Raw genomic sequence first — 13,334 nt, forward strand, 5'->3', positions numbered from 1 at the left:
AAAAACAAAATTTGATTTATTCAGTCCAGCTCGGTTTTTTTATGTGTGTTGATAAAACCGTAAAACAGTCAAGCCATAAAAATATTCCAACTACATTTTATTTGTAAATTTCAGTTTATGAACCGGTGAGTTGTTGACTCGAGGAACACTTGGAACGATTCGGTTCGATTTATGATCGAAACGTTCAGGCCGCTGTTCTGAACCGGTTCATTGACAAGATCCAAAAACAACGATCTGTTAAAGTGACGTCATAAAGGCAGCCGCCACTCGCCACATGCCTGCACTGTTTCACACAACGAATGGCTTCTCCGTTACATTCCAAGACATCAATTTATCAGCATGAAACGAATGAGTCATAATACGCAGTAAATTATTACTGAATATAAAACTGCAGTTTCACCTTTTTAAGAGGGGTCCAGCCCAAATTTTGGGCTGAACGACTACTTCCAATGCTACCTATCTTTGATAAAGTCTTGTCGAATAGAATAGATACGATTAAATATGTTGTGAAGTAGCATTTGTATACTGGGATTATATGGTAGGGGCCAAATAATAAGAATATTAGCTTGCTTTTTAGCGGGCATCTCTGTTGCCATTAATAAATGTGAATATGGCGACATCTGTCGGGGTTAAAATGCATAACATTCTATGAAAAAAAGACCAGGTTACATCAGCTATGCATTTGCCAAGATGAACTAACATTGCGCAATATAAATATTAACCCCTGTGATTTGCTGAAAATCCTTTACCTAATTTAATGTCCCAGATAAAAAATGACCAGCATTTAAAAAAAGCTTGTGCATTTCTTATTATTGCTGTATTATTACCAAAGCTTGAAATCATACTTTTTGTGAATTTGTTTTCTTTCAAATAGCACAGGTTTTGTTATGCTTTTTGGAACTGATTTATTGTAAGCCTCAGTGATCTGAGCCTATGACTGAAATAAAAATATTTTCCCTGCAAGTCTCGTATTTGCATAGTTTCAAAGGCACTTTCTTGTATAGTGGTCTGATGACAGCAAATCCAGAACTCTGCATACTGCTCAAATATAATATCTTCATTTGATATTAAATGACACTGAAATGGATAATAAAATCTAATTATTTTTCAATCATGCTGTGATGAAACAGTCTTGTATAAAACTTAGCCATGTATCAAAATGTGAGCAAAGTTGTTTAAAAATGTAAAGAATTAAATAATTTCCAAACACTACAGACCAAAAAACATACCCACCCACAACGTAATACAAAGAACATAAATATTATTTCCTAATAGAAAAATAAATGCATTTGCTAAAAAGGAAATGTTCAAAATATTCAAAGAAAATGTATTTACCGAAAGGACAAGTCCTTCTCTCATTACATTTAACCACTAACTTCCAGTGTTTTGAATGTAAGAATAAAACTCCATTATATAAACTTCCATGGATTTACTATTTACACCAGTTCCTCATTAAGAGGCAAGTAATAGCTGGAAAATATGTAGTATACTATAAATCCACCAGCTTTTTGGCAGTCTAGATTAGGTGACCTGAGATGGATGTTTGGGATGTTTGAGCATTAACAGCTCCAGGTTCAGTCCCCCATGTAAGTGTCACTGTCACCACAGCTCACACTTTCGTTTGGGGTTCATGGGTGAGTCTGCCTTGCAGCCAAAGTGCGCAGAGAACTCATGGGAATTGGAGATTGTGCCAATGACCCGGAAACGTGACGGACTGTGGGGGTCAGTAATAACGCCCTCGTGAGAGCTTTCAGGTGTCCGAACGGAGCACCACACCTACAAAAAAAAAAAGGAAACAAAAAGTTTTGTTAGACTTTTAATAGAAAAAAAAAAAAGATTGCATTACAATTTCGGAAAATTGCCAACTGTTTTTTGTCAATGCAAATGTCATTGTTCCAATGCTTCGGTGCTGTGAGTATTACTTTTTTTTTTCTATGTTATCTTTCAGTTTAAATGTATTTTAGATTTTTTTTTTCAAAGTTATGTTAATTACGTAATTAAATGATTAATATAATAAATATAATAAATTAATGATTCTTTTTTTTAGTTAACAGTCTAGTTATTACAGTCTGTATCTTTTTTTCTTTTTGAATCAAATATCTTATGAATAATAAATTATTTTAGTTTAAATATATACATTTTTTTAACAGTCTGGTTATTTCGATCTAGTTGCATTTTCATGTTTAACAAAGTATTATAAAAACACAATGTATCAAAAACTAAATTGAAATATTTTATGGCTAAAATAGAATAATTTATATTGTTTTTAGATAATTTAGATAATAATAATTTTAGACAGTTTGAGTCATGAAAATTGATTTTATTTAAAATATTTTAGTTAAAAGGTATTTGATTATTTTTGGAGTTTTCATTTTAGTTTTTTCGGAAATAAAACATATATATATATATTTTATATATTTTTTTTTTTTTTTTTTTTTTTTGTCTAGTTCAAGTAATAATGTAGGCTGAGCACACCTTTCTTCAACAATCCACATCCAAGAAAATTTTTCAAATCATAGTGTGAGAAACAATAATATAAATTCTTGCCTTAGCAAACAGCTAAAAAACAGAGACAATAGACAGACACCTTTAGTTTGCTAAGGTTTTGACCAGTAAAACAACTAGAAGGGGCGTGGCGTGTAGCCCATGCTCTGTATTTAACCCATCCAAGAGCACACACCAGCAGTGAGCAGTGAACAAACAGCCATTCTTGCTCCGCTGCCCGAGGAGTAGTTGTGGAAAACATAGTGAGCAAATATTGGCACAAACCTGAGCAAATCCCACAAAAAACAGCTGATGATTGGTCATTCCAAGGGCAGGCAGAGTGGCTTCCTCACCATTCTTCTCGATCCAGTTTATATAGGCCTGCAAAGCGAGAGTGAAAACATTAGTCCGCTAATAATTCTGCATGCTACACTGCATGCTGAGATCACAAATAAACAGAGCCCTGGTGTCAACGCTTGTTTTCCTCCCCATCAGAGAGGTTAACAAAGGCTCTTCTCCAGCCATATGCTGTGCACATCTGCTCTGTAATCTATACCTTCTCAACCAATGGAAAGAATCCGAGTTGCTGGAGGTAGAGCAGCTCATTCCGAGCCACCTGTTGCACTGCGAGGCTTTTCAGAGAGATGGGATCACAACAGCCCCAAAGCTATCAAAGCCGCCAACGAGGAAGAATATAGAGATCGTAATGCCTTACGTATCAGATTCTCATATGTCATAAGCCATAACGGTTTTCATGTTATGGAAAGTAGCCATTGACGTCTCATCTCTTTATAACTCGCTGATGAATGAAACAAATCTGTTGACTGATTTAAATTCTAGTTCCTGCAATGTCTTTGTTCCACAACAGGATCTTCACAAACCTTATAAGCTGCCCTCAGGCCTCCGTTGTCAGCAATATTTTCACCCAAAGTGCGTTTCCCGTTCAGAGCTTCTTTATTTATACTGTAGTTGCTGTACTGCTCCACCATACACTGGGTCTGGTGTTTAAAAGCCTCCACTGAAGAATTCTGCCACCACAGACGCAAATTCCCATCCTTATCATACTCTCTTCCTGTAAGACATATTTAAAACATTACATTTTGTATTACAACATTACATTACAGCTGATGTTTTTCATAACATATTCACATTTTAACAATCATATAGGACAATACAATTATTTACATTATACTGTACATCAGAAAAATATTATTCAATATTATTAAATGTACTAATACTAATTCATATTATGTTATATATTATTTTTCCATTTATTTATTTGATCATTTATGTAGGGTAATATAAATGAAATGTAATAAGTAATATAAACAACACGTTTAAAGTATGAAAAAAGGTCAATGATTTTTGAACAGCATAAACACACACAGCCTCTGACTCTGATCTTTGACTTGGAAGTACTTTTCCTAGTACATATTTACTGTTTATAACATATAAGAAGTCAAAGGACGATTTGTATTAATCAAATAAGACTGATAGACTGAGGTCATAAAAACAGATAGATGGAAAAAACACATGATTTGATATTAATTTATTGAAATCTTTGTAATAATATTAATTCAGTAATGTCTGAGATGTATTTCCTATTACCCTAGTAACCAGTCAGGTATATAGTTATTCCTGTGTTTGTGTAACTCTCTAATGATGAAGCAGTGGAAGGGTGGCACACTTGAGTCTTTACAGCAGTTGACGATTCGGATATACTGGAGATCTAACAATCTGGAATAATATTTTAGAGAGAATCATTTTGTTACCTTGATCATCAAAGGCATGGGTGAGCTCATGCCCCATAACCACACCTATACCACCGAAATTCATTGCTCTAGAAAACAACCAAGACTCGATGAGACGAGGTAAGAGATATGACACTACTACAAGACTACAGGAAAGGGTTTGTTAGTGGGAGACTCTTACTTTGGCCAAGCATGGTTATAAAAGGGAGCCTGGAGAATGCCTGCTGGAAGTACCATCTCATTCTTTGTTGGGTTGTAGTAGGCATTAACTGTGGGTGGAGTCATACTCCATCTGTACACGGAAAGAAATGCACACATAATAAACTGACATCAAGGGAGTTAACAGTTAACACATTAAACTTCTTCATTTATTCACCCTCATGTTGTTCCAAGCCTGTATGATGTTCTGTATGATACTTTGAAAGTTTTTTTCGAGTATGGCTCTGTGTGACGTTAGATGGAGTGGAATTTCCTTATATGGGTCCTAAGGGCACTTCTGCCGGAAGAGCGCGCGCTCCCGTATAGCAGAGCAGAGACATTCACTGATCAGAGCGAGAGACCGAAATGGTGGATGGAGTTTATTTTTTACAGAGCATTCAATTCAATTCAACTCAAGTTTATTTGTATAGCGCTTTTTACAAAACAAATCGTTACAAAGCAACTTCACAGAAAATTATGTTTCTACAATATTTAGTAGTAGCTAGTAGTTTGTGCACATTTGACAGGATTTTAGAAAAAATTTAAATAATAATAATAATAATACAAGACGTAGTCAGCTAGACGATGAACTATCAATATTATTAATTAAGTTATTATATGATTCAGTCACACATTTAGCAATAATTGTTAGTTCTGTTTGTTGATTCAGCATCAACGGAGCTGTGCAAGTGTTTGTGTTTGTTCCCCTACATTTCGAAGATGCTTGTTTTACAAACAAGGTCCAGTTTGACGCCGGATTTGCACATCGTTTATTTCTTAAGGATAATGCAGTCCCAACGAAAAAGGGTCACGATCGTGTGTTGGAACCACATGCGGTGAGTAAAACTGCTTCAAATATCTCTGTGTTGTTAACTTAGCTATCGGCACGTAAGCACATCAAGTAAACAACATGCGATGTTGTCATCAAACTGCACTTTCCACGTGTAGACCTTAAAAAACAAAAAAAAAACAAAAAAAAAAACCACATAAAGTGGAACTTTTTCCAAAACCGCTAAGCAATTATATACAGTTTCAATACATACTAAAGACGTCCTGCTGTAGTCGTTGATGCTGCTTCTCTTGTTAAATTTCAGCCTCTGGATCTGATTCTGGATCATAAATATACGCTGAATCTGACTGTTAGCCATGGTTTGTTTTGGATGGGTTTTGTCCTCACGGTAATGTCACAGCTTCCAGACGCTCTCAACGCAAAAGCCTACTGGCGCTCGTGATTCTTTAGCTCCGCCCACACGTCACGACCCCAGCCGGTCGTGTTTTTCCAGGAAAAATCGGTACAGACTATCTTTCTCTTATGAATATAATAAAACTAAAGACGTTTTGGAGTTATGAAGGATGCAGCACTACTCTATAGGTTATCAAGATTAACAGGATATTGAGTGAAAACGAGCATTTCACCCCCCCTTTAAATAAAAGTCAATGGGGTCCAATGTTATTTTGTGTTCTCTTATATTCCACACAAAAAGGTTTGGAACAACATGAGGGTGAGTAAATTACACTGTTGTTATTGTTAATTAAATCTAAAACAAAAATTATCAAAACTAATATTCGTAGCTGGAATATTAATTACTTATTTTACTTTCAAATTAATTACTTTCACTTAGACTTTAAAAACTTCAGAAAAAGGAGAAATGTGACCTTGGCAAATAACTGAAATATATAAGTTTAAATTGAAGTGCTAAAATGACTAAAACTGAAAATGAAATTAAAATTAAATAAGCTAATAATTTTTTTTTAAATACTAAAATATATAATTTAAAATATGAGAAGTTACTATAGCATGGTATGAATAATAATAAACTAACATTGGTAAATGTTAAAATAATTCAACATTTTGGGTGGACTATCCCTTTAAGAGACATGCGTCATCTTGTGTGTGAGCTGGACTGATACTCACTGATCTCTGTTGGGGGCTTTTCTCAGCTGGGAAGCAGTGACTCGTGCAGAGAAGTTGTAATAGTTCATGGCGTTTTGAAAGTAAAGATCTGAAACAACATCAAACTGATATACAGTTTGGAGGCCGAGACGTTAGTCCAGACTCTCTACAACATTGAACCACATTATTTTCCATGAACAAAAACCAAACAGAAATCAAGAAAATGTATACATACGTCATTAAACACCTTGTCCAGCTCTTTGGGTTTCATGATAAATTTTGGATAACCAACCATGTTGTATATTGCATCTGCCTAGACAAGAATAAGAAAATAAAAATCATGAGTTGCAGTTTACACTTTAACACCAGGTGGCATTAAAGTGCATAAACAAGGATAAAAACCTCTATGTAGTTTTGTTGCTCAACAAGATATAGATATTTAGCCAAAATTGTCCACCAGGCAAAGCACTGAAAATTATAAACAAGCACCAATTCTAAATCTAAAGCTAGTACAAACTGGGAAATGTATGACATTTAAGCTAGGTGTTGTTTTCAGCAAGATCCATCTCTGCAGGCAACTGCAGAGAAAAACATTGCGTGGGATTGTGCTGGTGGTTCTCACCTTTTCTTTAGCTGCTTTTTTTGTCTTGGGATCCATCCAGCCGACAGTCTTCAGGCTGTCTTCAAAGGCCCACTTGATCTCAGAGACCATATCTTCAACCTGACAAACACATCAGTTGAGAATATAACTTAAAAGGCTGGAAGGAAAAGACGGGGAAGGTGTGCAAAACATCACAAGAGACTCACAAAAGCTTTGCTGTCTTCAGAAAACGTAGCTTTGACAAAGAGCGCCCCGAGAGCAAAGCCCAGAGCGCTGTCCGTGTCGCTGACACAAAGTTTCCAGCGTGGTGTGCAGCTCTGAAAAACACAAAGGTGATATATTAACAACTAACATCCTCATTTGCACCGAAGCCTTCTTAGTGTGATATTTCACAAACAATTTACAGGTACATTTAAAATTAGTCATTAAGTGAAAATGAATTAAGTGCTACAGGTTTGGAATTCTCCCTAAAATCAATATTTTTATTCCTCAGAAGAAAGTCACACAGGTTTGGAACAACATGAGGGTGCGTAATTAATGACAGGATTTTTCATTTTTGGGTGATCTATCACTTAATGCAATAATAAAAATTGAATGTGAGCTTCCTTTAGGTTCCTCTCTCCATCTCTTATCATAACCTATCACACATACACACATCGCCCAAGGCTCTTTCATTTTGTTATTTCAGTCTGACCCCAGCGGAAAGTATGGCCGGGGCAACAGGATCTCCTCCTGATCAGAGTCTGAATAACCTGTCTCCCTGCAGAACAACACACTGTCTCTCCATACACACCAGCACTGAAACCAGTTACTCATGAGAGAGTCAAAGAGAGGGAGAAGAAGAAGAGAGAAGATGAGGGCAACAGATCACTTCCCTCTCACGCTGGCCAAGCACACCGAATGTTTAATATCTGGGTCATTTTGTTCCAATATAAAATGATTTCTGCACTAAATGTCCCTCACAAGAGGCAATTTAAAAAAAGATACATAGTAAACTGAAATCAATTTATCTAATATCTCCAATATCTCAATGGCGCTTGGATTCAAAGTCAGACCTGACGTAGATGACAGATAACATTTTTTAATCGAACACAGCACTGAATATGGTTTTTGTGATCTGGCAGTGGAGAAAATGACCAGAGAATGAAGGCTAAAATGTGTATCTATTTCTCCAATTTTATTTCACAAAGCTATTTTATGATTTCAAAAGACTTTGAATATAGTGCACAAGTCATACGTACCACTCTTATGGTGCTTTTATAAAAAATTCAAATGGTTAAGAATAAAAAAAAAATGTTTAGGAGTGAACTGATTTGAATTTTACAAATCATAACAAAAACTCTCCTTTAAATCTCAACTAATGGAAAATGTAATTATGTTTCATAGATAGGGTAACAAAAAAATAGGAGCAAATGTCAAAAACATGACTGTTATTTCATATTTAGTGGACCATTCATGACTCAGCAGTTGTCAGTGGCAGCAGTGATTTGGACTTCATTCCTCACCTTTTTGGTGCCGTACATGACTTCGAAGAAGCGCTGCTCTGCATCTTGGAACTTCTGGTCTAAGATAGACACCATTTTCCGCACCACTTTCATGATCATGTAGTTATTCAAGACACTAGTGGAGACACATTAGCTTTGATATCAGATAACAGACTAAAAAGATCTGTTATATAGATGACCCAAAATCCCACAAAATTCTGGCTAATGCTGACTTACCTCTTGTTGGTGTTGCTGATGAGCTCTGAAACCTTCTGGAGGTATTCTTTAGCATATACAACCACGGGTTCAGAGTCATTTAGGGCAACAGGAGTGAACACTGCAGAGAGGAAAGGCATCCAATCTACCGCAGGAGCCAATGTCTACAGCACAAACAAACACATGACTGATATCCCAGCTCACATGCAACACCACAGTAAGAGTAAGGAAAGAAGTCTTTATACTACATACTCTGACATCTTCACTCTCATTTTAATAATCACAATAAATAAGTATATCTCTCATTGCAGAAGACATTTAAATTAGTGGTTCTCCACTGGTTTTGTTTTAAGACCCAACTTTTCAACTGGACCAATATATATAATATATGTAACTTTTTTTTTCACTATCAAAATATAAATTACTTAAAGACAAATTGCATTTACAAATATATTACAATGAAAACATTTAAAATAATGATGTATATTACAATGAAATAAATATATTACAATGAAAACAGTCACAATATTAATGTTTCTGCTGTATTTTTTCAAACAAATGCTGCCTTGGGGAACATAAGAGACTTCTATTAAAAATAACTTATGTAGAAGAAGTCTTATGAATGGTAGTTTAGGCGGAAAACTGCAATTTTGCAAGATTCATGCTAGTTTTTCTGTCCAAAACAATTTGTACCATTGCACCACTGTAATACTTTGCCATAAATCTTATTAGTTGCATTTAGCATTTGCCTCTACGGCTGTATCAGAAGAGACCTTTGACTATTTCTGGGCCATGAACAAGCTGTAAAGAACCACAGATTCCAATCCAAAAGCAGTACAGTAACCGTACAGTACTCACAGCTAACTCTTTGGCTTGAATCTTATGATAAATCTTCATCTCGTCACGGCGCTCATCCTGAGGGACTGTGATGTGTGCCAGGGCTGTTTCAAAGTCTATGATCTCCTGCATCATCTTCTGAGAGGTCTCCTCCGAGCCGCCCAAAAGGATCCCGAGCTCCACCAAGAAGTTCAAGTATGCTGTTAAATACTGTTGAAGGAATAACAACACAAGCTTTAGACCAACGCAGAACGTTTCCCAATTTCATGAACAACCAAATCTCTTTGTTTACCTTTTCATTGGCTGTCTTATTGAGATAGTATTCCCTAGAGGGAAGTCCCAATCCTGACTGATCCACCTGTGGGAAAAAAGGAATCAGAGCATCAACTGCATTTCCATTATCACTCAACAAGCTAAGCTACAGGGACATGCATCATGATATAAAGCCTGTTATAATATATTTCTGACAGGCATCACATAACAAAATACGATATCTAAAACAGTGCAGAGTTTCCCCAAGACATTTAAGAATTCATGTTATGGTCATTTAAAAAAATAACAATAACCATAAGTGTTCCCACCTGGATAATGTTGCTGTTGGAGTTTTTTGAGTCTGTGCTGACGAAAACAGTGAAAAAGGGGGAGGTTCGGAAGCTGGCCGACACAATCCGTAAAACCTCCTGGAAGTTATCTTTATCCCACGGGCCTTTCAAGCCCCAACCTCCTGTCTGGAACAAAACATTATTAATAATTATATACCGGAATAACAGTAAAAGCAGGTTTTTATCAGGCCTGATATATTTACAACAGATCTTTTGAGTTTCATATTGAGGTTTGTGCATCTGAGGTCACCTGATTGAGGAGATCCTGAAGTGGTTTTGCCCCAAGCTCTTCAATTTTACTCTCGTTCATACAAGCCTGGTAATACCACTGGGCTTTTTGTTCTGCTTTGCTCAGGCTTTTCATGCTGGTATTCTCTGAATTTAACAAATGAATAAAAGTTTTATGACAAGAACCAAAAAAGCAAAGTAAAAGGAAGCCTGTAAGTTGGTAAGAACCTTTCGAGATGGAATATTACTGCTTTATTTGTACAGTGGGGTCATAAATCTGAGAGCCCATGGAAAATACAGGATTTCAATTCTAATTAAGAAAAATAAGAGGAACAGGTGATATCGAAAAAATACAAGTCATTTCAGAGACAGAGGAAGTTATTCACTGAAAGATTAGATTATAAAATATATGGAATCATAAATAAAATGTAATCTAAAATAAATCATTAATTAAATTAAAACAATTGTGGATGTTGTGGACACAATTCCTATTTTTAAAATAAAAATAGTTATTAGTTAATAGTTATTTTACATTATTTAAAAATGAATAGCTATTAATTTTTTTTGTCTTAATGACTTATATTTATATACTGTATATATATATATATATATATATATATATATATATATATATATATATATATATATAAATCGCATCCAAATTAAACGTTTTGGTTTATATAATATATGCGTGTTCTGTGCATATTTATTATGTATATATAAATACACAAACATACAGTATATATTTTGAAAATGTTTACGTCTATATTTATATTCATATAATTTATATTATAAATAAATATATTTAATATATAAACAACCTATTTTTCAGAAATGCATGCACACATATATAGTCAGCACACATACATATATTATGTAAACATAAACTTTTATTATGGATGCGATTAATCATTTGACAACACTTATACAGTGGGGATTGAAAGAGCTGGGGGGTGGAAACTTTTGAACACGATGAAGATGGCCAAATTTTTCTTATTTTGTTGAAATATAATTGTTTTCCATTTAGTTCTACCCTTCGTAAGAAACAGAAGATACTTGTATGTTTCCCGGTACACAAATTAAGTACAATTTACATTGATCTTCAAATTCCAAAAGTTTTCACCCCCCAGCTCTTAATGCATCTTGTTTCCTTCTGGAGCATCAGTGAACGTTTGAATCTTTTTAAATAGTTGTGTTTGAGTCCCTCAAATGTCCTCAGTGTGATAAGGTGGATCTCAAAATCATAAAGTCACTGCTGGAAAGGGTTCAAATATGCAAAGATGCTGGAAAACTGAAGAATCTGCAGGACCTTAAATATTTTTCTGAAGAACGCTGCTCAGTTTAACTGTTCAGAACAAACAAGGGACTCATGAACAACCATCACAAAACAGAAAGACAGTCGAGGATCATCAGGTGAACACACAGAGTATTAAGAACCAAGGGTTCCCAAACTTTTGAGTGGGGTTATTTTAATAATTTCAGCAATTTATTTGTCTTGTGGACTAAATGTTAATATCTTTTATGTACAATATCTTACTCAGGACAGTACTAAATAAAAAATAACATGCATTTATTATGATCTCTCTTATTTTTTGAAAATTACTCATATTTTCACAGATTCTGCAAGGGGTGCCCAAACTTTCGATCCCCACTGTATATATATATAATTTAGAATAATAATAATAGAAATAGTACTAAAGTAATAAAACAAAATAACAAATAATGGAAACTTTTTAATATTAACAATTAAGTGATTGAATAAGAACATATTGAATAAGGTAAGTCTTTCATATCTCTCATACAAAGTTAAGCATATTAAAATAAACATCATTTTAAGTATTTGTTTAAAACCCAACTTTTGTTAGGTCATACTTTGTGTTTCTTACCTAATAAGTTCTTCATGATGGCCATGTTGTGTTCCCACAAGTTGCTGAAAGGACCCCAGCGGGACTTGCCTTCAGGCAGCGGGTTTTTCCTCATCCAACCCCCGCATGCAAAGTTATAGAAATCCTGGCAGGGGTCCACTGACCGATCGAGAGCCCCCAAGACTGCACTTGCAACACTAACACAAGGCTCTGACAGGCACATTCCCGGATGAGCTGTTAAAACCAATAAATGTATATAAACATACTGCTGCATCCATTATAATATGCATTAATATCACGAAAAGCTGCCAAAACAAATAAACAAGACTTCCCGATGTCTCTTTTACTCAGAATATTTTACACTATGGTAATCATAAATGGGATTTTGGTGAGCTACACTTTCAGTGCTGTACCTCATACTGCAGTCAAACTGCACATCATGAAAATGCTCTGAACATCTCTTTAAGGAGGATCCCCTGGAGCGATTCACTTATAAATGGCTGATGCCAACATTTTAATTATGAGAAAAGGACTGTATTTATTCAGTCTCCTGATCAAATAAGGAGGCCACAAAGACAATCTCTAGAGTGACCTGTGGAGCCTAAAATGATTAAACCCAAGAGATTGCGTTTTCCCTTCATTGAATACTAACACTAACCGATAAAAGTCATGAAATATACTCATTAGCATAACTGGATGATATGCAGGCTGATATGGAAAATATTTGTGTCTGTTTGGCAACATTAGCCATTTGCAGCCACCAATATAAGACTTTAATTTGTGAAAAGATGTTCTCAGACATGTTACAGAAACTTTATAGGCATGCACTTCTTTGTGTTTACTTTGGCCTCAAGGTTTTGAGGTTAGGCATTATTCCACTGAATGAAGCTGTGCAAGTATTAAGTTTAATATTGGAAATAATTGGAGTTAAAGGGCACTGTTTTTATTCAGCTTGTGGATGCACAGAGAATGCAGCTACAATAGATTCAGCTCCTAATCTGGAGAGATAATGCCAAGAAAACTAGAGGCCTGTGGGAGGCTGAGGAAATTGGAGGTAAACAGTGTAAGACAAAGTTGTTGTTCTTTCATACAGTGATTTGTCATGGTTGGGCAAAAGAGTAAAATTAGTTTTAGCTTAAAAAAAAAACATCTTTATATACTGTTCCATCAACTC

At 35.2% G+C, this 13,334-nt stretch overlaps 1 protein-coding gene across 4 annotated transcripts in view; it reads right to left on the reverse strand.

Moving 5' to 3' along the window:
• Window positions 1–13,334, reverse strand: part of LOC113095947 (endothelin-converting enzyme 1-like) — a 23,954-nt gene continuing 10,620 nt past the window's right edge. For 3 of the 4 annotated variants that reach the window (XM_026261313.1, XM_026261310.1, XM_026261312.1), the window contains exons 4-19: window positions 12,182–12,394; window positions 10,318–10,442; window positions 10,047–10,193; window positions 9,758–9,823; window positions 9,487–9,675; window positions 8,650–8,792; window positions 8,434–8,548; window positions 7,135–7,245; window positions 6,950–7,048; window positions 6,563–6,640; window positions 6,349–6,452; window positions 4,417–4,527; window positions 4,257–4,324; window positions 3,366–3,556; window positions 2,770–2,865; window positions 1,600–1,776 (exon numbers count right to left, since the gene is read on the reverse strand). In XM_026261313.1, the coding sequence (XP_026117098.1) occupies window positions 1,600–1,776; window positions 2,770–2,865; window positions 3,366–3,556; window positions 4,257–4,324; window positions 4,417–4,527; window positions 6,349–6,452; window positions 6,563–6,640; window positions 6,950–7,048; window positions 7,135–7,245; window positions 8,434–8,548; window positions 8,650–8,792; window positions 9,487–9,675; window positions 9,758–9,823; window positions 10,047–10,193; window positions 10,318–10,442; window positions 12,182–12,394 (2,033 nt within the window). Of the gene's footprint in view, window positions 1,777–2,769; window positions 2,866–3,365; window positions 3,557–4,256; window positions 4,325–4,416; window positions 4,528–6,348; window positions 6,453–6,562; window positions 6,641–6,949; window positions 7,049–7,134; window positions 7,246–8,433; window positions 8,549–8,649; window positions 8,793–9,486; window positions 9,676–9,757; window positions 9,824–10,046; window positions 10,194–10,317; window positions 10,443–12,181; window positions 12,395–13,334 lie in introns of all 4 variants that reach the window. The other variant, XM_026261311.1, reaches the window with a different exon arrangement.

The sequence above is a fragment of the Carassius auratus genome, unplaced genomic scaffold (assembly GCF_003368295.1).
Source record: "Carassius auratus strain Wakin unplaced genomic scaffold, ASM336829v1 scaf_tig00215810, whole genome shotgun sequence".
NCBI classification, from domain to species: domain Eukaryota; kingdom Metazoa; phylum Chordata; class Actinopteri; order Cypriniformes; family Cyprinidae; genus Carassius; species Carassius auratus.